Source organism: Oryctolagus cuniculus, chromosome 5, assembly GCF_964237555.1.
Source record: "Oryctolagus cuniculus chromosome 5, mOryCun1.1, whole genome shotgun sequence".
Taxonomy (NCBI): domain Eukaryota; kingdom Metazoa; phylum Chordata; class Mammalia; order Lagomorpha; family Leporidae; genus Oryctolagus; species Oryctolagus cuniculus.
Window position 1 is genome coordinate 15,930,083 of NC_091436.1, and position 21,788 is coordinate 15,951,870.

Here is a 21,788-nt window from a genome sequence, read left to right on the forward strand (position 1 = left end):
AAAACTTATTTTGAAAGCCAGAGTTAGAAGAGACAGAGAGAGACAGAGACCTTCTATCTTCTCGTTCACTCCCCAAATAGCCACGATGGCCAGGGCTGGGCCATGCCAAAGCCATGAGCCAGAAGATTCGTCCAAATCTCCCACATGGGTGGCAGGATTTCAAACATTTGAGCCATCTTCCACTGCTTTTCCAAGACCATTGGCATGGAGCTGGATCAGGAGTAGAGCAGCTGAGAAATGAACCAGTATCCATATGGGATGCCAGTATTGCATGTGGCAACTTTAACTACTATGCCACAATGACATCCCCATGATCCTTAAAGTTCTGAAATATCTATAATATGAAGTGACATTTGGTAAGTTAGAATACTCATTAAATAGGCAACAAACTTCTGAAATTAGTATGTGAAGCCTGGTATGATAGCAGAAACTTATATTTGCCTGTCAAAGGTCTGTTCAACTCTTCATATTGGTAGAACTCAGATATTTGTCCAGAACCAATGTGGGGAGCTTAAACACTATTTCCCAAAATCTCTTGCAGCCAGAGGAATTGTAAATTCTGACCAAAGGACATAAAAGCGGGGCTGAGTAACACTTCCAGGAAAGCTCTGTGAGAAGACTGCTCTAGCAGGGCCAGGGTCCCTACTGCTTTCCTGTCTTCTGCTTTCTCACTGTGTGTACCACGCCTGTGATGGCTGACTCTCCATGGCTGAAGCAGAGGATCACGGCTGCCTTCACATTCTTCATGCAATAACTGGCCTAGTAGAATGGAAGCTCTCTGAAGGCAGAAATTTTCTCAGTATTATTCATACATAGGATAGTACCTAGCACACGAGAGGAACTCATCAAATAATTGTTGAATGAATGAAATCATCTGTAATCTCATTGTGGAAGAGACTCCATAGGTGCCTAAGTTAAAACCTATTTCTATTTATTCCACCCTCATTTCATTAGTTTATCAATATATCATCTTATAAAATGTTTATGTTCTTTAAAAATTAAAATTAAAGTTTTGCATGAGGGAAATCACTTCCAAATTCAGTATAATTTTTATCTATTTCTTTTTCCATAAATTGGTTTTTAACAAAGTATTAATTTTTTTCTTAAGCCAAAATATCCTGAGCATAAAATTTCCATTTTAACAAATTTTAAGTGTGCGATTTAGTGTCATAAGTATATTCACATGGCTATGCAACCATCACCACTATCCATCTCTACAATCTACCTTTTTAAGGCAGATTTCTTTCTACAAAATGCCAACTTCTTTTTTTTTGTAAGGATGTGTTCTATGCACAGCTGCAAACAAATGCAACTTGAAGACCTATTTTAGTTTAGTTTATTAGAAATAGTCAAGGGGCTAGAGCTGTGGCGTAGAAGGTAAAGTCACCATCTGCAGTGCCAGCATCCCATATGGGCACTGGTTCGAGTCCCGGCTGCTCCACTTCCAATCCGGCTCTCTGCTATGGCCCGGGAAAGCAGTAGAAGATGGCCCAAGTGTTTGGGTCCCTGTACCCACATAGGAGGCCCAGAAGAACCTACAAAACCTGGCTTTAGATTGACCTAGCTCCTGCCATTGCAGCTATTTGTGGAGTGAAGCAGCAGATGGAAGACCTCTCTCTCTCTTTCTCTTTCTCTTTCTCTCTCTTTCTCTCTGCCTCTGCCTCTCTGTAACTCTACCTTTAAAATAGATAAATAAATATTTAAAAAATAGAACTAGTAAAGAAAAATCAGAAACTGGTTAACTGGATTAATAATTGCCCATTTAAAATTATTTACTTATTATTTACCTATTCATTTGAAAGAGTGACAGAGAAAGAGATATGGGGAGAGAGAGAGAGAGAGAGACAGACAGACAGACACACTTCATACAGCTGCAACAACTGGGGCTGGGCCAGACTGATGCCAGAGAACAGAAACTCTATCTTGTTCTCCCACATAGGTGGTACTGACTTAACTACTTGGGTCATTTGCCACTGCTTTCCCAGGTGCATTAGCAGGAAGCTGGAAAGGAAGTAGAGCAGTCAGGACTCAGACCAACAGTTAGATATGAGACACTGCATCATAAGTGATAGCTCAACCCATTGCATCAAAATATTGGTGCCAATAATTACCCATTTTGACAATCACTGTCCTGCTAAAGAGCTTGTCAAATGGGTCATGCTATTTGTTATGTAAGAAAATTACAGGTATTTAGGTAGATGATTCTAATTTCACAAGATTGGAGTCATGTGTTCTGATATGTATGAGATATTAGTTGACTGTTTTATTTCATTTGTTTATATATCTATATATTAATTGCTAAGCCCTTCATCACCAATCTTAGCAGAGCCCCTGACTTCTGCAGACCTAATGTCAGGGCAAGACTGTTCTGAATCACAGTCTGGGGAATTCAAAAATCTAATTGGGAAAGGACAATATATTTTTCAGCTCATATCTCTGAATTGTAGACAGTAATAAAAGAAACCAAACCTGATTATATCCATTTCTGCCTTATTGGTACAAGAAGGAAAACTGACATATAAAACTTGAATGTGTGCTATTGTACAATATCCTTCCACAGCTAAAACCCTTGAATGATTTTTAGATTCAAAGCATTTATCGACTAGTTTCAAATGTCCTAAGTAAATTTAGGCAAGCATCTTGACCAGGTAAAAAGAACCAAGTGTTATGATGTGACACACTATTCCAGGAACAGACACTTTAATTCCCTCCAGAGTAGGAAGTGCCCACCATTTGATTAGATTTCATGTTTAAGTAATAGTCAATAATGAGCACATACACACTACAAAGAGAAACTTGAATTTCCTCTAGAGAAGGGCACTGCCACCATTTTATTAAATTCTGTCTTTATTTAGCAGCCACACTTCTAATTTTTCCTACTATTGTATTGGGGGCTCCCACAGATACAACTAAGGGATAAATCCTAGTCCAAAAGTCCAGGCAACTTGCTTTCTGAACCTGGTGAATTGGTCTCAACAACTTTCAAATAGAACTTAGATTTTTCGAACATCAACAACCTATTTACAAAGGAGAAGCACCCACTAAAGGCTGAGCAAACTTCATGGAACAACATGGTAACCAAGGCAGCAGAACTGAAACCCTAAGACTCCCCAGAATGAGGGAGGTGCTCCAGGAACAGTCAAGTCCATCACTTTCTTTTTTGTAGAAGATGAACTGAACACTAAGCACCTTGTGGTGACTCTGTTGAAATTAAACATCAAGAACCCCAAGCCCGTGTTCCGTATTTCAGGTTCAAACACCATAAGCAATACTACAACTTTACCTCTGCAGTTTTTCTAACTCCCCATCTTCTATGTAACTGCAAGGGTATAGGGTGGGCACCTGTTTCCCTAAGGATTATTACCTTTCAGTTATGAATCCCATTAAGAGAACAGTCAGAGTGTCTGATCTGGGCAACAGATACCTTGATTTAGAGAAATTGTTATTATTTGATATAGAGAAAAAAAACATCTATGATACATCTAGTCTAATACTTTTCAATTAGTTTCAGTGATTAACTGTCTGCTTGAAGAAGTGGATCTATTTTCAAACTAGTAAGAAAAGTGCTTAGCAAGAGTATTTGAAAGCTAGGAGTGTAATAAGGGGAGAGAAATTATAATTTTTCCAAAAATAAGCAATCAGTTTGAATTGTAGCCTAGCATAGAGACTATGGTGAAATCCTATTGATTGGAGACCACTGATTCTTGTAAAAGACAGTGATAGCACAATGGTGTCGGCAACCAAATTTCAAATCCATTTATGAGGTTTCTCTAGAAAGCTATTGGTTCTATAGGGAATTACACAGGTAAGAGGTAAATTCTTCTCTCTTTACCATAAGATTCCTACAAAGGTGCTCATTGTTTTTGATAGCTCCACCTGCCTAGACCTCATTAAGGCCAATACTGGTTTTCTTTGCCTTTTTTGCAGTTCTCTGGCCTTTCAGTCCTAAAGAAATATACATCTTATACAGACTGATGATACTGATGTGACACAAGGATCTAAACATGCCACTGTTGGTGACACATGGATCCCAGGGATCTAGATACAGAGTCAGTTATGCCAGAAAAATTCAGCGCAGTCACCCAGAATGTCAGCTGCATATATCTTTGAGAAGCTGTAGAGCTTCAAGTCTAAGTGTGCAGTTGTAATATGGACAATCCAAATAGTCACTGTTAATCTTATGTGAAAACTTGTTTTTCAATAAAAAAGAAAAGATCTGTCAAATAATGCTCACCTCACAGGAGTACCCTGTCACAGGTTTTATTTAAATGAAAGACATCCTTCTTACATTAAAATATGATTGAGTATAAATTCATTGTGTATACAAATGACTTTTAAAGAACAAGTTCATGACTTAAACAAATTAAAATCAGATCACAGAAATAATTTTCCTTTCACAAAATCCTCCAGACAAAAATAGAAACCCAGTCAACAAAACCTATTCATGTTTCCTTTTCAAAACCAAAATCAACTATACTATTATCAAAAGTTATAACAATTTCTTTGAAGGGTCTTAATTGGCTTTATTTTGCTATTATGGAATCAAGCAATACTTCATTCCATGTAACAGAATAAGTGTTTCAACGAGCAGAATAGACAAGATTGGTTTTATAGACAGAGAAATGCTGACGAACAGAAATAAAGAACAAACTGTGGATTGGTCATTCCAAAGTTACTTTCCTTGTAAGGGAAGACCAGGAGACCAAGCAATAGAAAAAGCTGATTGGTTAACCTCACATTACTTTATGTCACATTCTGTAAGGACTAAGAGGGTAAGAATTAAAGCAGAGGGAATCTTATTCCCATGCCAATTGAAACTGCCCTTTTGGGAATTTTGGCTGCTATTCCTTTCTCTCCTGGATTCTCGGAAGGTCAGATAACAATTTAGTTTCAGTTTGACTTTTACGATGACTGACTCCATTTTGATATTTTAGTCTGTTGGTACCCAGTGCAGGAGCTTAGTCCAAAACAATGACTTCCCATAATTTTTTATTTAACAATGTAAAAGAATTACTTAGCAAGAAGTCCATCATGAATGAAATAAGAAAATATTTCACAGCTGTTACTGTGTTTTTTAGCCCCAGTTGATTCAGTTATGCAGTGCACTTCCAGCAAGATATCTAGGACCAAAGACTTGTTGTCGTGGTAGAGAGAGGGGGGAATGGGGCAACCTCAATTGGACATTGTATTGTTAAAGTAATCTAAGGTTTCAGGAAGGGAAAAAAAAGCCTAGAATATGAATAGAGAGGGGAGAGATTCAATTGAAGACAAAAAAAAAAAAAAATGATACACTTTGTGAAGGGGAGAAGCACAGGGAAAAGGTAGACCAAGATTGCCTGACATAAGCAGATCATATTGGAAAGTAGAAATCAAATGAGGACTCTTCTATAATGGCCTTTCCCAAGAGTTTGTCTACACGAGGTTCATTTAGGTTAGGCACCTTGGAGCATAACCTGGTTCTACACCTTAAGCTTCAAAGGACACTATCATTTATGTTAAAACAATTGGTAAATTAGATAATAAGGTCCCGATGCTAATTTTTAACTGAATAGTTGCCCCCTTAATATTCAATATCGAACTAGAAACTCTGAATGCAACCTTATTTGGAAATTGGGTCATGGGAGGTGTAATCAAGTTAACCTGAGGGTAAATCCTGGGTATTTGTCATCCTTTTAAAAAGAGGACAATTTGGACACAAAGACACAGACACAAGGAAGAACACCAGGTGACGCCTATAGCAGAAATTGGAGAGATACAGCTAAAAGCCAAGCAATGCCAAAGATACCCAGCAGCCACCAGGACTGGAAAGAGAGAGGCATGGGGCCTCTGGAGGCCATGGTCCTGTGCACCCCTTGTTGTCTGACTTGTAGCCCCTAGAACTGTGAGTGGGAGAATACAGCAGCCACAGGAAATCAACACAAGGAGGAAACCATTTTGAAATGATGATTTACAGAAAATACTTTGGGGTGACAAGCAGGATGAATTGAAAGAGTCTGGAACCAAAAAGACCAGTTAGGAGGATATTACAGACATTCAGCCTTGTAAACAAATCAGAAGGTAGACCAGGCTGGGCACAGGGGAATGGGAAACCATGGAGGTGTTGTAAAGAAAGAACGGGTGGTAAATGGTGAAGAAGAGCCAGGCCCTGAGCTGATTTCACAGTTGGATAAAGAAGAAGGATGGAGTTCCTGGAAGATATCAAGGGGACCAAGGTAAACAAATGAGTTTGCTGGTGAAGTAGAGAAAGGGAATGATGGCTAGTTTGGTTTCAGACATATTGGTGCAAACGTGCCATTCAGTTGTTGTCTGTGGCTAAAGTAGGAATGGACCAGTTAGATGTTTAGACTTCTGTGAATCATGAGCCTAAAAGTGGATGGCTGATGCTCTGACAATGCTTCCACTTGACTAAAAGTAGCAGCACACACCAGGTCGTGTACAGGAACCTTTGTGGGGTCATTTACAACAGACAGGAAAAGACAGCAGGGAAGCCTCGCACATCCTTTGTTTGCTCTCCTAGGGGAACGATTTTGATGTCCTATGAAAATGAAAAGGTAACTCCCCCTATTACCTCTTAGCACTGGTATCTAAACATCTCATGTCTCATGATGTCTGCCTTTTATTTCCAAGATGAATGGAAGGTTCCTGGATATACTTGAGCTAGCTAAAGAAAAAGAAAAAGAAAAGAGGCTCAGGTAGCTCACAGTTTTGATTTTTAATTTCAGATCTGAGAAAAATAACAAAATGCATGGATCATAGCCTTCACACTACTTTAAAGACTCTGTTAAACAAATAGTCAAATTTGAAGGACAACTATGAAAGAAGTCTTGAAAAGACTTCTGTAGAATACTGCTTAACAAATGGAACTGCAGGGGCTGGTGCTGTGACATAGCGGGTAAAGCTGCCGCCTGCAGTGCCGGCATCCCATATGGCCGCCGGTTCAAGTCCTCGCTACTCCTCTTCCAATTCAGCTCTCTGCTATGGCCTGGAAAAGCAGTAGAAGATAGCCAAAGAGCTTGGGCCCCTGCACCCATGTGGGAGACCTGGAAGAAGCTCCTGGCTCCAGGCCTTGGGTAGGCCCAGCTTCAGGCATTGTAGTCATTTGGGGAGTGAACCAGTGGATAGAAGACTTTCTCTCTATCTCTCTCTCTGCCTCTCCTCTCTCTGTGCAACTCTGCCTTTCAAGTAAATAAATAAATCTTTTTAAAAAATGGAACTACAAAGCTGGGCAGCTCATTGAGTAAAAGCCACATTGTAATCACACCTCATACTGTAGACCAAGATGTATTCAAATAGAACAAAGACACAAATATACAATGAAAAACTATTAAAGCACCACATAAAATATTCTTCTGTATGTTAAAATCTTTTACAAGGCATTTACCAGGTGGATGTATGGTACTAGCACAGTGCTAAATGAACTTAAAGCCAGAATTCAGGGAACCCCTTAGGAGACCGAAGAGGGAATACACAGGACTATACCCCACAGCAAACATTCCTCTTTAAATCAACAGCTCTTTACTGCTTTGCTGCAGAATTACAAAATAAGAAATTAGTTTTAATACACTTTTTTATTAGTTTCCTAAGGGCACTTATTCAATGTACGAAAACTGTGTGGCTTTTAAAATAACAGGAATGCATGGTCTGACGTTTCTAGATACTAAAAGCCAACATTCAAGGTGCGAGGGCGGCCAGGCTCTCACTGCAGGTCCTCGGGAAAGACCATTTATGCCTCTTCTAGATTTGGATGCCTGCCAGAAAACCTTGGTATTCCGTGCTTGGAGAAGCATCACTCCAGTCATGACCATCTTCTCCCATGTGTCTTCACACCATCTGTTCTCTGTGCACGTCTATCTCCTTATCCAAAGTCCCCTTGCAGTAAAGATGCCAGTCTTTGAATTAGGGCTCTCATGTTGATGACTTAATTTGAACTTGATCCTTTAGAAAGACTCTACTTCCAAGTAAGGTCCCTGAGGTTTTGGACAATAGGACTCCAACATATGTTTTCAAGGAAACACAATCCAACCCATAAGACTTCCATAGTAATATTCCTTTTTAGCCAACAAACAGTTAATAAAACCAGACATTCTCCATACCAAATTATCCTTGGCACGTCATAGCAACACTTAGGGTGGCCTCGGATGACAGCATGTTCTGTGCTCAGGGGAAACATCTAGATTCTGAGGTCCAACCCAGACTCATTGAAACAGAGCTGTGAAGGTGGGGCGGAGGCCCAGATGGGACATTTTTCTCAAATACTCTCAAGATGAGAAAAGGATATTTCAAGGCTTTGTAGCACGCAGGCCAAGACGAATTGATGGGGCTTCAAGTTTCACATGAAGGAAAAATCAAGTAAGTAGCTTCTTTCCTTGGACTCTGCCCACAGCTTCCGCAGGAGCCATGGAAAGCTGGGCAGCACTGGCTTGGAATCAGAGCCCTGCTGGGCGGTGCCAGCCAGAGGGATGTGCCTACATTCACACCACAGTATGCAAGCCCTGGCCAAAGGCTCTCATGAAGCAAAGGCTGCAAAATCTAAACCACAGTTAGTGCCTTTCAGCATTTGCATCTGTGACCTCTCCAAAGAGTTACGATACTTCCATGTCACCTCTGTGCCACACTGAAGCAGGCTGGAACACATGGACCACCTGGGAGCAGGGGCTGGTGGCCTGACTGCAGTTAGGAAGCAGGGTACTGGGCAGCCTTTCCAAGTCCCTGGAATCCACAGGAGCCTCCCAGAATAGAATGTTTGCCTTGAAAATGCTCCCAATTCCCAGATTGAGGGGTTGTGCCCTCTCCCTGCCCTCTTGTCCCTACCCACTGTGAGTTTTTAAGTACACTCACTATGTGGAACTCACTTGCCAATAACAAATGGAAGAATGTCCGAGTCATCGGAGCTCCTGTCTCTACATTCATCCTGGCACCTCTCTCTGCCCCTTACAAAAGAAAGGTTAGAAACAGAGTCTTACTAGGACAGCTGCCAGAGATTTCCGAGCAACAGGTAGATTCTGAAGAGAGGTGAAAAGGGCATATCACAGCCTTGACAAGCAGCCCCAGGTCATAGCAAAAACTGAGTTCTAACAGGGCTCAGAGATTTTGTAAATGAGTCTTTAAAGTCGCCATTCAGTTGTTCACTTATTCCTTTATTCAAGTCCTTCCTGTGCTCAGTTCATTGCTAATGATAGATGAGGATGCTATATTAGAGGCAGGGAAGCTAATTTCTGGATCCCTGGGAAGACAGTCACACACTATCAGAGATACCACAGAAACTTCTGAGAAACCTGAGCTTGGAGATGGTTGCAGGCATGTCCAGAAAAAGTGGATCCTGGGTCCATGGCCAACACTGAGCAAGGAAGGAATCTAAGGTAAAATGGTGTGGAGCTGGGGATTAGGGACGCCCCTAGCACTGGATCAAGAGGGCATTGGTAGGAAAGGGGAAGGAAAAGGTTGTTTGGCTTGCCACTAACAGAAAGGAAGTGGCGAAGGTAGCACATCTCCAGCTCACCCAGCCAATTTCCCTCCCAGTCCTGGGCTCAACCCTCCATGAGGCAATAACAAGCCCAGGACTAGACTTCTCCTCAAATCTTGACTTAAATATAGACCCAGGACACAAATTTGACAAATGGAGTGCCTTTTGAACTATGTAAAATTATAGTGAACTTTGAGAAACACTTAATTTTTAACAATTCGAAGTGACATTTTGGTGACGCATTTTGAGCTCCTGCTGAAAAAAATCAGATGTATTTCATTAACACCAGAACTAAGAATCCACCACTCAATGATGCAGAAATTAAAGATGAAACGCTTTTGGCAGTCATAGTGTTTTTCCTTATTTGAGCCTCAGTTAAATGAGTTAACATTTACTCACTAGATTCACTATGTGTAAGATAATAATAAATTAAGATTTCATAACTTGATTGCTTAATACTAAATCTCCAACCACAGATTATAAAATGCCAATACACATAGATTTCAAAGCAAACTGAAAAGAGAAAAGCCTTCTCTACAACTAAATATCAAGGAGTAAATATACAACACAGGCTACTTAAAAATCCTTCTCGGAGCTGGCTGAGTAAATTTTATGTTTCTTGTTGCCTCTGTGGTTTATAAATCACAAAAGGAAAAAAATAAGTTCTTACTTCTGTCTTTGTTCAGATCTTACACATGTACTTTACAGAGGAGCTTGTCTATCATAATGTGATGGTATTATGAATGATTATGTTTTATGATTGTATTATGCTCTCCATATCTAAATTCTTAGGAAAGAGAAATATCAAGTAAAGACATAACTTGCAAACATCAAGAGAAAGGAAAATTCAACTTATAATCATGTTTACAATTCTGACAATATTGTTAGTAAAAAACATGGTCTATGACTACTATACTGGTTGCTCAAAAGTGTTAATTAAATTTTGTCATTTAAAATTAAATTAATTCAAAACTTCAGTTCAATTCACAGTCATCCTAAGAATTATCCCAATATCCTCTGCAGGTTTTTGTGTCATTTAGCTAATCACAGGGACTTTTAGAACTGGCTTCCTTGTTATTCTTCTTGCCAATGATATATTTCATTCCCTCCTCTACAAGTTGCTATTATAATTATCAAATGATTACCACAAAAATATAATATTGTCTATATTAGATTTTATTGAAAGCTATTTGTTTAAATAACAGAGGGTATTTGGATCTATGTGGCTTTGTCAAATGTTCTGAAGACATTCTTCTTCATAGTCCTTGCAGAAAACATTTTTCTTTCCTCATTTTTCATCTTTTTTAAATCAATGGCAAGTTTTAATTTGCTTGGTCAGGAAAGAAGTCTTTTGATGTTCAACAGCTGTATTTCAGTGGCACACACACATACACACACACACATACAAACATGTATATATATATAACTGAATTTTCATCTTTATAGTTATCCAAATCAACAAATAACAAGATGTAATTTGGTCCAAGGATTTTTGAATCATCCAGGTCTTTTAAATGAACGCCATGATGTTCTATAGAATTTATTTCCATAAATTTGTCTAGTTCTGGGCTTATCAGTAGGATGGTTATGCCTGGTTATTATTTCTTCCTTCCCTGATTTATGTCTCCACTTTTATTCCTGAATTCAGAAGATAATTGTCATGAATTCTTTCATCCACTAGTAATGTATTTTAACTTACTTTGAGTTACTTCAAATGCTCTTCAAAGTTTTATAATTATAATAATAGCAGGATGGGAATCTACTGATAAGTATGAAAAATGTAATCTTGTATTCAGCAGGCCAAGATTTCATGAGGGAAAAATATATGCTAACAGGACAATAAAACTTAACAGTAACCACACTTGGCTGTCAGGGATGTGGCCATTAGTTTTTTTCTTTGCTTGTTTCTCTTCTCCCAAAGGATAAAAACAAGAGCATAGCAAATATAAAGGAAAAAAATCTATAGCCATATTAAGTTTAGATCCCAATATGTGCATTTAATGTATCTGCTTCGTTAAGAATGCTAGAACATGTAGGTGAACGAGGAAACTCTTAAGCCAAAAAATGACCAGGAGTTTTTGTTTGCCAGTTGGACTGACTTTGAAAACCCAAATTTGCCCATTATTACCCATGCTTTCAAGCAACCCAATATCCACCACTCCATTCACATATGCAGATGCCTTCCAACAAGTGGATCTCAGACCTGGTCTCCCACCCCACCCCCATTTAAAGGGCTGCATGCTTATATCTTGGTTTATAAAAAACACAGGTGAGAATCTCTGAGGCCAGACATATATTCACTTGGTCTATCTCATATCAGTGACTCTTGAAGTACAAACACCATACTCTATATCTTTCGGTTCACTTAAAATATCCATTAATTAAAGGCAATAGTTTCACTCATGAAAATGAATCAAATGAGCAAATCTCTATATAAATCCATCTCTCACTTGCCCCGTGAGTCCAGAAAAGAGATTTAACTTCCTCCCACTTGGTTTTATCCTTATTAATTCCTGAATGGGTATACTGGGCTGTGGAGAAGGTCATTTCCTAGTCTTGTTTCCATAATAACTAGAGTTATTCTCTCCGATCAACAAGAACAGCAGTCAAGTTTTACAGAAACACCACTTCTGAGAAAAATCAATGTGAGGACAAAAGCATCACTTGAACCATTGTGTCTTTGTACCAGCTCTTCTCTAGGATAAAACTCTAATTGATTTTTCTATTTTAGTTCCCTTTCTCCTAAAATACTAAGTAAAAACCATGTTAGATAAATAATTGGCACAGTTCATAAACCTATCATTATTGCCTTAGTCCACAGAAAAGATTTTAAAGGTAAAATGCTTATTAGTAATTGAAGTATTTTGGAAAAATAGTTCTCAATATTTAAAAAATGTTGTGGCTCATTTAATGTTAAACTCTTCTGAAAAACTGTGAACATATGATAGTGAATGTATTTATCATGTAGGGTCCACCTTAAATCTTTTTGGCAAATACTCTGGGTTGAAAATACTTAAATTATGTCAAAGTAATGCTTTTTAACTGTCTATATTTTGATTATAAAAGATTGTTTTCTGATTTCTAAGAGAATCACAGTGCACTGATATTAAATATTAAGAAATTATGATGCAGCCTTGAAATCAATGGAATAGTAAGGAATTACTTCCTTGTCTCCTACAGTTTCTCCCATGCCATCACAACCAATCCTTGAAAAGCTGTTGAATCAAAATAAAAATGAACTTAGTCTTCTTACCTGGAACCCTCTTTGCCCAGTTGATCATGTGAACTAGCTCTCTGTCTGCCAAGTTGGTCAGTAGGCCCATCATCGAGGCCTCACTGAAGGGTCTGGTAGGGTCGTACTCAGAATAGATGATGGGGGGCTCAGCTTCCAACAAGGCACTGACCATCTGATCGGCCGTCAGAGACAAGGCTGGGCTATTCTTCTTAGTGTGCTTGATCAACAGAGGGCTTGGCCAGAGGTTGGCAGCCCTCATGTCTCCAGGGGGCCCTGTTTCATTCCTGCCTTCCCCATCATCTCTCTGGCGCTTGTGTTTCAACATTCTCCCTCCTCTTCGGTCTTTCCGTATACCTGAAAACATGAATGAAAATATTAGTTTCGCTTTTTTTCCACAGAAACTTTTATACAAAAACCAACTTCAAAGATAATATCTTTTTATTTCACTTAAATAAATGCTTAAGGTTTAACAACTGGCTCTCCAAAAGAAAAAAAAAAGGAGTTTGGATTTGTAGCTTTTGCCAGTCTCCATGGTGTAAATATTATCACCATAACAAACTTCAGGACACTTCTCTGGAGTCAGGTAGCGTAGAAAACTCCTGAAATTTAGTAGCAGGTTTGGTGAACCATTAGAATAGAATCTGGCTCTGACATACCAGTGTGTGTGTGTGTGTGTGTGTGTGTGTTTAATAGATGCTATAAAATAAAATTATAATAGTTATTATTGGGGGGTGGCGCTGTGGCACAGTGGGTTAACGCCCTGGCCTGAGGTGCTGGCATTCCATATGGACGCCGGTTCAAGACCCAGCTGCTCCACTTCTGATCCAGCTCTCTGCTATTCCCTAGGAAAGCAGTAGAAGATGGCCTAAGTCCTTGGGCCCCTGCACCCACTTGGGAAACCCAGAAGAAGCTCCTGGCTCCTGGCTTCAGATTGGCGCAGCTCCAGCCATTGCGACCAATTAGGGAGTGGCCCAGTGGATGGAAGACCGACCTCCCTCTCTCCCTCCCTCCCTCTCTCTCTGCCTCTCATCTCTATGTGTAACTCTGACTTACAAATAAATAAATCTTTAAAAAAAGAAAAAAAAGTTATTTTTGACATACAACTATCAGACTACTTCTATAAATCAGTATCGTTTAAGTAGTAAATTAAAAGGACTTTTTTCAATAATTAGGGGGAAAAGAATATGACATAGTATAACCCCTTAGTGACTGCCTCCCCACAGAAATGTCTTAAACAACTAATCACTTAGAGTATTACTTTACTGGGAACTATGGAATCTAGGTGAGAGAACCTGGTAGTAGTTCAATAAGAAAGGATTCCTTGAACAAGGCAGGAAGGAAAGAGCTGCCCAGGTCACCTGTCTGCCAACTCCAAGCACTGCAAAATGGAGACAACAACTCCTTGGGGGAAGGAAGTGAATTAAGTCAAATCCTTAGACTTGGAATCCATGCCAGAACTTAGGACAGTAAAATCCAGTACTGGACACAGCCCCATAGCCCTTACCGCTAAGTCAGTGCCTGAGGTTGGAGCCTCTGGATCCACCTTAGCCTTGGCAGCCAAAGGATTTCCTGTTCTACCCCTCCCCAACCTTGAGAAGCATAGGAAAAAAACTGTTGGCAGGAGGGAAGAAAGTACAGGACTTTGCCTATGAACTCAGCCCTGGGTTCACCATGATGAAACTCAATGCAATGCGCAACACAGTGGACCCTGTCCAGGCCAATGCTGAAAGACAGACCCTCTTAACCTGCTCAGAGCCAAGCAGAGGCCTTGGTGAGACAGACTTTTCCAGCCAGCATCACCTCAAGGTGGCTGTAGCAGCCTCAAGCCATGAATAGATCACACCAGCACACAGGCCACAGCAGTATGGACTTTGATTCTCCCTCAGTGCTACACTGGTCATCATGATCTTTGAGCTCTGGGTATGATTTATTGTTGCTAGATCTACAGAAGCCACAGCACCTCATCCCACTTCCAACTCCAGGCAACATAACAGGGAGAGTCAGTTTCTGTTTATGGAAAGAAGAAATTTGTAGGTACAAGGGTACAAGTATTGATTTGGAATCTGGGATCAGACACTCTACAGCATGGCCCAGTGCCAAACAGAACCCTTCAGTGCCTCATCACATAGTGGTGATGGTGGACAGTTCCTCTGGACCCATCTCAGCCTCAGATGGAGGCTGATGGAGAAGGCCTACCTTTCCAGGCACTCCACAATTAAGTCTGCAAGAGAAGTAAGAAGGAAACTACAGAAAGCCAAGGCCAAGGCGACAGGGCATGTGGGCCCATGAGAGCTCCCTACAATGTGGGCCTTCATTGACCCCGCCCTTCTGTCCATTATCCTCAGTCTCTGATGCTGGGCTGTGGTTGGATGAGTGTTTGAGGTCTGTTTTGCAACAGGGCTTTGAAGGTGCCCTGGAACTCTTTTATAATGATATCAGTTAAGGACAAGCCAATGGCTATTATTGAAAAATGAAATGAAAAGCTAGAAGTTTCCAGAAGTGGTCATTGGAGGGCACAACTCTCCTCCCAGGGAAGGATCTAGTTTGAAGCATTGATAATATCAGGATAATACCAGTTCTAAACAAGCCTCTACCAGAGTTCCATGAATTCTACTAGAATTGAAGAACAAAAATCAAATTTATAGTGAAGTTTGAGTATTATATTGGCAAAGTCATTAATGCTTTATGAAAAGTTTGTTGGAACAGTGCTGCCTGCACCAAACCATCATTTTGAAAATAGATAACTCATTTTAAGAAGGAATGAGATGATGTGGAAGATGAAGTGTATAGCCGCAGACCATTATACAAATTTGCATAGATAGAATCAATCTTGTTTATGCCTCTATTGAAGAGGACCAAGGATTAACAGCAGAAATAGCCAACATCATAGACATCACCACTGGTTCACCATAATCTGTAACTAAAAGACTGAAGTCAGGCAAATTTTCACTTGATGGGTGCAAACACTTTTGCTCCAGTTGCAGATGAGCAGAGCTTTCAGTGGAAATTTTAAGCAACTGGAAGATCCTGACACATTTCTTCAAGAATTGTAACAAGAGATGAAGCAAGGTTTTATCAATATGATCCTAAAGACAAAGCACAATCAAAGCAATGGCTATCACGGGGTGCAAGTGGTCCAGTCAAAGTAGAAGTAGACCTGTCAAGACCAAAGGTCAGAGGCCCATGTTTGGCACAGCAGATAAGATGCCACTTGGGATGCCTGCATTCCATATCAGAGGTCTTGGATTTGAGTCCCTACTCTGCTTTCAATTCCCACTTCCAGATAATGTACACCCTGGAGACATGGATTAAATTTTAGACTCTGGGCTTTGGCTCAGCACCCCTGTTGTAGGTATTTGGGGATTAAATAAGAAAATGGAAAATCACTATCTGCCTCTGCCTCTCATTTTCTGTCTCTCCAATTTTCAAATAAAAATAAACAATTTTATAATGAAGCTACAGAAAACCTTGAAAATAAAACAAAATGACAGTAGTGAGACCTTAGCTAGCAGTAATTACTATAAATGTAAATGAATTAAATTTTCCAAAAAAACTATATAAAAATTGAATTAATACCCCAAAAAGGCCAGATTTATGCTGATGATAAAATATTCATTTCATCCCTAAGGAAAATTCATAGACTGAAAGTGACAAGATGGAAAATTATACTTCATGCAAACAGGCTGTAAAAGAAAACAGGAAGCCAGTGCTGCGGCTCACTACGCTAATCCTCTGCCTGCAGCGCCAGTACACCAGGGTTCTAGTCTAGTTCTACTTAATACTATTGGTTGAATTCTGTAATTAATACAGTTATTCTTAAGTGTTGAAACTTAACTTAAAAGTGATCCCTGTTAAATATAAGAGTGGGAATAAGAGAGGGAAGAGATCTACAATTTGGGACATACTCAATCGGACTTGCCCCAAATGGTAGAGTTAAAAATATACCAGGGGATTCTAATCCAATCCCATCAAGGTGGCATGTACCAATGCCATCTCACTAGTCCAAGTAATCAATTTCAGTTCACAATTGATCACACTGATAGGTTTAACAGTCAAAAGGATCACACAAACAAGACTAGTGTCACTGATAGAATAAAAAAGGGAATTATCCAACATAGGAAGCGAGATACACAGCAGACTCATAGAATGGCATATGTCCTAAACAGCACTCTGGCCTCAGATTCAGCCCTTAAGGCATTCAGATCTGGCTGAAGAGCCCATGAGAGTATTTTAGGCATGGAAAGCCAAGACACTATGGCAAAACAAACAAATAAACAAACACACTTAAATGAAAGATCTCAGTGAGTGAGATCCCAGTGGAAAGAACAGGTCATCAAAGAAGGAGGTACCTTTCGCTGAAGGGAGGAGAGAACTTCCACTTTGACTATGACCTTGTCTAAATATGATCAGAGTCAGCAAACTCAAAAGGCTTCCATAGCCTTTGCAACTCATGACAAGAGCCTAGGGAGATTACTGATGCCATAAACAAGAGTGTCAAATTGTTACGTCAACAACAGGAGTCACTGTGCACTTACTCCTCATGTAGGATCTCTGCCCTTCATGTGCTTTACATTGTGATTTAATGCTATAACTAGTACTCAAACAGTATTTTTAATTTTGTGTTTCCGTGTGGGTGCAAACTGTTGAAATCTTTAATATATACTAAATTGATCTTCTGTATATAAAGATAATTGAAAATGAAGCTTGATGTGAATGGAATAGGAGAGGGAGCGGGAGAGGGGAGGGTTGCAGGTGGGAGGGAAGTTATTGGGGGGGAGCCATTGTAATCCATAAGCTGTACTTTGCGAATTTATATTCATTAAATAAAAGTAAAAAAATAATTAATGACAAATCTTTTCAATTATTCAAAAAAATTGAAGAAGAGGAATTCTTCCAGATTCATTCTGTGAGGCCAGCCTTTACCTGACAAAATCCAGGTAACAAACAAAAGAAGCCTATAGGTCAGTATCCCCAATGAACATTGAGGCAAAAACTCTCTACAAAATCCAATAAACTAAATCCAACAGACATCAAAAAAGCATTATTCATCATGATCAAGTGGATCATCCCATAGATGCAAAGATGATTCAAAACACACAAATCAATAAACGTGTTACACCCCATCAACAGAATGGAGAACTCAACAGACTCACAAAAAGTATTTGATAAGATTAAATATCTATCTACTTACGATCAAAGCTCTGAACAAAGTAGGTATAGAAGGATCATACCACAATATAACCAAGGCCATATGCAGCAAATTAACCAACCCACAGCTAATGTGATACTGCATTGGGAAAACCCAACAAATTGATCTCTTAACATTTATAACAAAATCAGGATGCCCACTTTCATCAATCCAGTTCAATACAGTACTGGACATCCTAGCCAGAGGAATCAGACAAAAGAAGACATGCAAATCAAGAAGGAGGAAATCAAATGATCACTGTTTATAGATAACATGATCTTACATATAGAAAACTCCAGATACCTCCAGAAAAGCATTGTAACTAATAAATGATTCAGGAAAGACATAGCATACAAAATGAACACTCAAAAAATTAGTGTTTCTTTATACCAATAATAAATCATATGATAAAGAAATCAAGAAAACAATCCCATTTTAATAACAACAAAGAATACCTAAGAAGTTGTCGCTCCCCCTCTTCATGGAGGAACGACACTAAGTCCTGCCTAGGCTTCATATCCGAGTCACGGCACCATTATGTCGCTCCCCCTCTTCGTGGAGGAACGACACAGGACCCTGCGCTGTTCTTTCGTCTGCTCGGCCCTCCCCGGGTTTGCTGCTGGTTCTTCCCGGGTTGGCTACTATCCCTTCCACCTCCGTGGAAGGGCAGTTCCCCCTGGCCACATTCCCCACTTCCGCAGGGGAGCGGCACACCGCCGGCTGGCTTTCTCGGGGGCTGCACAGGTTCCCTTAGATGGTTCCCTTAGATGTTCCCCATAGATGTTCCTGGTGCATGCCGTCTCTCTCCTCCTTTATAGTCCTCCTCCACCAATCCCAACTCGGCTGCCCACACGCCGAGTACGCTGCTCTCCAATCAGGAGCAAGTCCTACAGTTTATTAACTGAACTGGAGGCAGCTGTGCGGAAGCTGTTTACTTCTCTCCCAGCGCCATATTGTGGGAGAGCAGATGCATAGAATAAGTCTTAATTCCAGTAACTCAGTCTAGTCCGGGTTGCTCCCCACAGATCCCCCTTTCTTTTTATTTTTGGCGTTGATACGCGCCTGTCTTCGGTGTCCCGCGGCACACACTCTGCTCTACTTGCTAGAGTTGCCACAGGCTCTTACAAGTCCTATCAGGCAAACCGAATCCGGGTCCTCTCTTCGCCATGTTATGAGGAGGTTTTTAGGCGCTGATGCGTGCCTGTGTTCGGTGCCCCGCAGCGCATGCTCTGCTCTGCCTGCAGGGGCTTACAAGCTCTATCAGGCAAACCAAATCCAAGCCTTCTCATTGCCTTATTGTGGGGGAGACTTATTAGTGTTGGTTCGTGCCTATCTTCGGTGACCTGCAGCTCATACTCTGGTCAAGCTGCTTGCTGGCGCTTACCGCCTTAATCAGGCAGACCGAATCCAAGCCTCCTAATTGTTGCATTGTGGGGAAGCCTTACTGATGTTAATTCGTGCCTGTCTTTGGTGACCTGCGGCGCACAAGCTGCTAGCCGCCCAGGTGCTCATCGCCTCACTAAATCAGGCAGACCGAATCCAAGCTTTCTTATTGCCATGTTGAGGGGAGGCCTTTCTATTTCTCTATTTCTCTATCTCCGGGCATTCCTATTTCTCCCATTCCACTTCTATCTTCCAGCATTCCTATTTCTCTCACTTTACTTCTAAAACTTCTGTTTCTCTTATCCCTGCGGCTTCCCGCTCTCATTCTTATCCCCGCGGCTTCCCGGCTGCGCCCGCCCCGAGGCTGCTTCTCGGCAGCTTTCCGGCTGAGCCGCTTCAGCCCGCGCCTCTCTCATCTGCGCAGCTTCCCGGCTTTGCGCGGCTTGGCTTCGCGCGCTCCGCGGTCTCCACGCCCTTCGCGTCTGCACCACGGCCTACGCCAGCCCCGTTCCCTATCTATTCACGCCCCGTGCTCTCTCTGCACACGGCGGCTTCCGCGAGTAACACAGCGTAGCTTACGTGTCCGCCACTAGCATTCAATCTAAGTTCCCCGGGCTAGCCTGGCGAATTCAACCCAGCATACGTCTCCGCCCCACGATTTGGCTTCCCGTCCTTTGCTCCCCGGGCTAATCAGACGGATCCCAATCTGGCTTACGTTTCAGCTTCTGGTTTCAACTTTTCGCCCCCTATTCCCGGGCTAACTTGAGAATCCCAAAGTGGCTTTCGTATCCGCCTCGGCCTGCCCCCCGCGGCTTCAATTTCCCTAACATTTTTCTCTACCCGGTATGTTTCCCTAAGTTTTCTTCCAACAATATTCCTCCCTCATTTCTCCTGGCCTCTCCCCACAGTCCGTATCCAAGTCTAAGTTTCTTATAGGTTTCACTTTCACTTTCAACCTCCTAGCTTCCCTGCCATAGTCCGCATCCGAGTCTATGAAAGCTTTCACTTTCGCTTTCAATCCTAACTTCTTTCCCACAGTCCATATCCGAGTCTATGCCTAGGCTTTCAATAGCTTCTTCTGGCACCTAGGCTCTTTGCTAGTCTCTCTCTCCGGTATTTTCCCACTTCTTTCCGTTTCTTCCCTCCTAAGTTTCCTATCCGAGTCATTTCTTCCCTCCTAAGTTTCCTTATCCGTCCTAGGTTTCCTATCCAAGCTAGGTTTCCTATCCGAGTCACGGCACCATTATGTCACTCCCCCTCTTCATGGAGGAACGACACTAAGTCCTGCCTAGGCTTCATATCCGAGTCACGGCACCATTATGTCGCTCCCCCTCTTCGTGGAGGAACGACACAGGACCCTGCGCTGTTCTTTTCGTCTGCTCGGCCCTCCCCGGGTTTGCTGCTGGTTCTTCCCGGGTTGGCTACTATCCCTTCCACCTCCGTGGAAGGGCAGTTCCCCCTGGCCACATTCCCCACTTCCGCAGGGGAGCGGCACACCGCCGGCCGGCTTTCTCGGGGGCTGCACAGGTTCCCTTAGATGGTTCCCATAGATGTTCCTGGTGCATGCCGTCTCTCTCCTCCTTTATAGTCCTCCTCCGCCAATCCCAACTCGGCTGCCCACACGCCGAGTACGCTGCTCTCCAATCAGGAGCAAGTCCTACAGTTTATTAACTGAACTGGAGGCAGCTGTGCGGAAGCTGTTTACTTCTCTCCCAGCGCCATATTGTGGGAGAGCAGATGCATAGAATAAGTCTTAATTCCAGTAATTCAGTCTAGTCCGGGTTGCTCCCCACAGAAGTGGCCAGTATTGTGGTTCAGTGGCTTAAACTGCTGCATGCAATATCACCATCCCAAACTGGAGAACTAATTCAAGTCCCTGTTGCTCCACTTCCAATCAAACTCCCTGATAATTCACATGGAAAGCAGCGAAGATGTTCCAAGCACTTGGGCCCCTACCACACACGTTGGGAGACCTGGATGGAATTCCAGTCTTCTGGCTTTGACTTCAGCCCAGAACTGACCATTGTGCCAATTTGGGGAGTGATGCAGTGGATGGAAGATCTTTCAATATCTCCATCTCTCCTATAATAAATGGAAGGCCTAGAAATATGGAACTACTCAACCAAAGCCAAAAAAAGAAAAAGAAAAAGAAATAAATGGCATTACATCAAAATAAAGGAAACAATCAAGAGTGAAGAGAAAGCCTACAGAATGGTATAAAGTTGTACCTCTGACAAGAGGTTACTAACTGGAATATAGAAGGAACTCAAGTCAAGAGCAAAAAATAGTAATAATAATATAAATAAATCCAATTTTAAACTATACACTAGATCTAAGCAGACATTTTTCAGAGTAAGACCACAATTGGCCAGCAGACGCATGAAAACAAAAACCCAACATTACTAATAATGAGGGAAATCCAAATCAAAACTCAGAGAGCATCTCAATTTACTTAGATTGGCTATTATCAAAAAGACAAAAAAAAATAACAATTTCTGGTGACAATGTGGAGAACAGGA

At 41.2% G+C, this 21,788-nt stretch overlaps 1 protein-coding gene across 13 annotated transcripts in view; it reads right to left on the reverse strand.

Annotated features, from left to right (window-relative positions):
• Nucleotides 1-21,788, reverse strand: part of ESR1 (estrogen receptor 1) — a 466,687-nt gene that overhangs the window by 145,859 nt on the left and 299,040 nt on the right. For all 13 annotated transcript variants that reach the window (XM_070073401.1, XM_070073399.1, XM_070073398.1 and 10 more), the window contains exon 5: nucleotides 12,717-13,052. In XM_070073401.1, coding sequence (XP_069929502.1) covers nucleotides 12,717-13,052 — 336 coding nt within the window. The remainder of the gene's footprint in view (nucleotides 1-12,716; nucleotides 13,053-21,788) is intronic.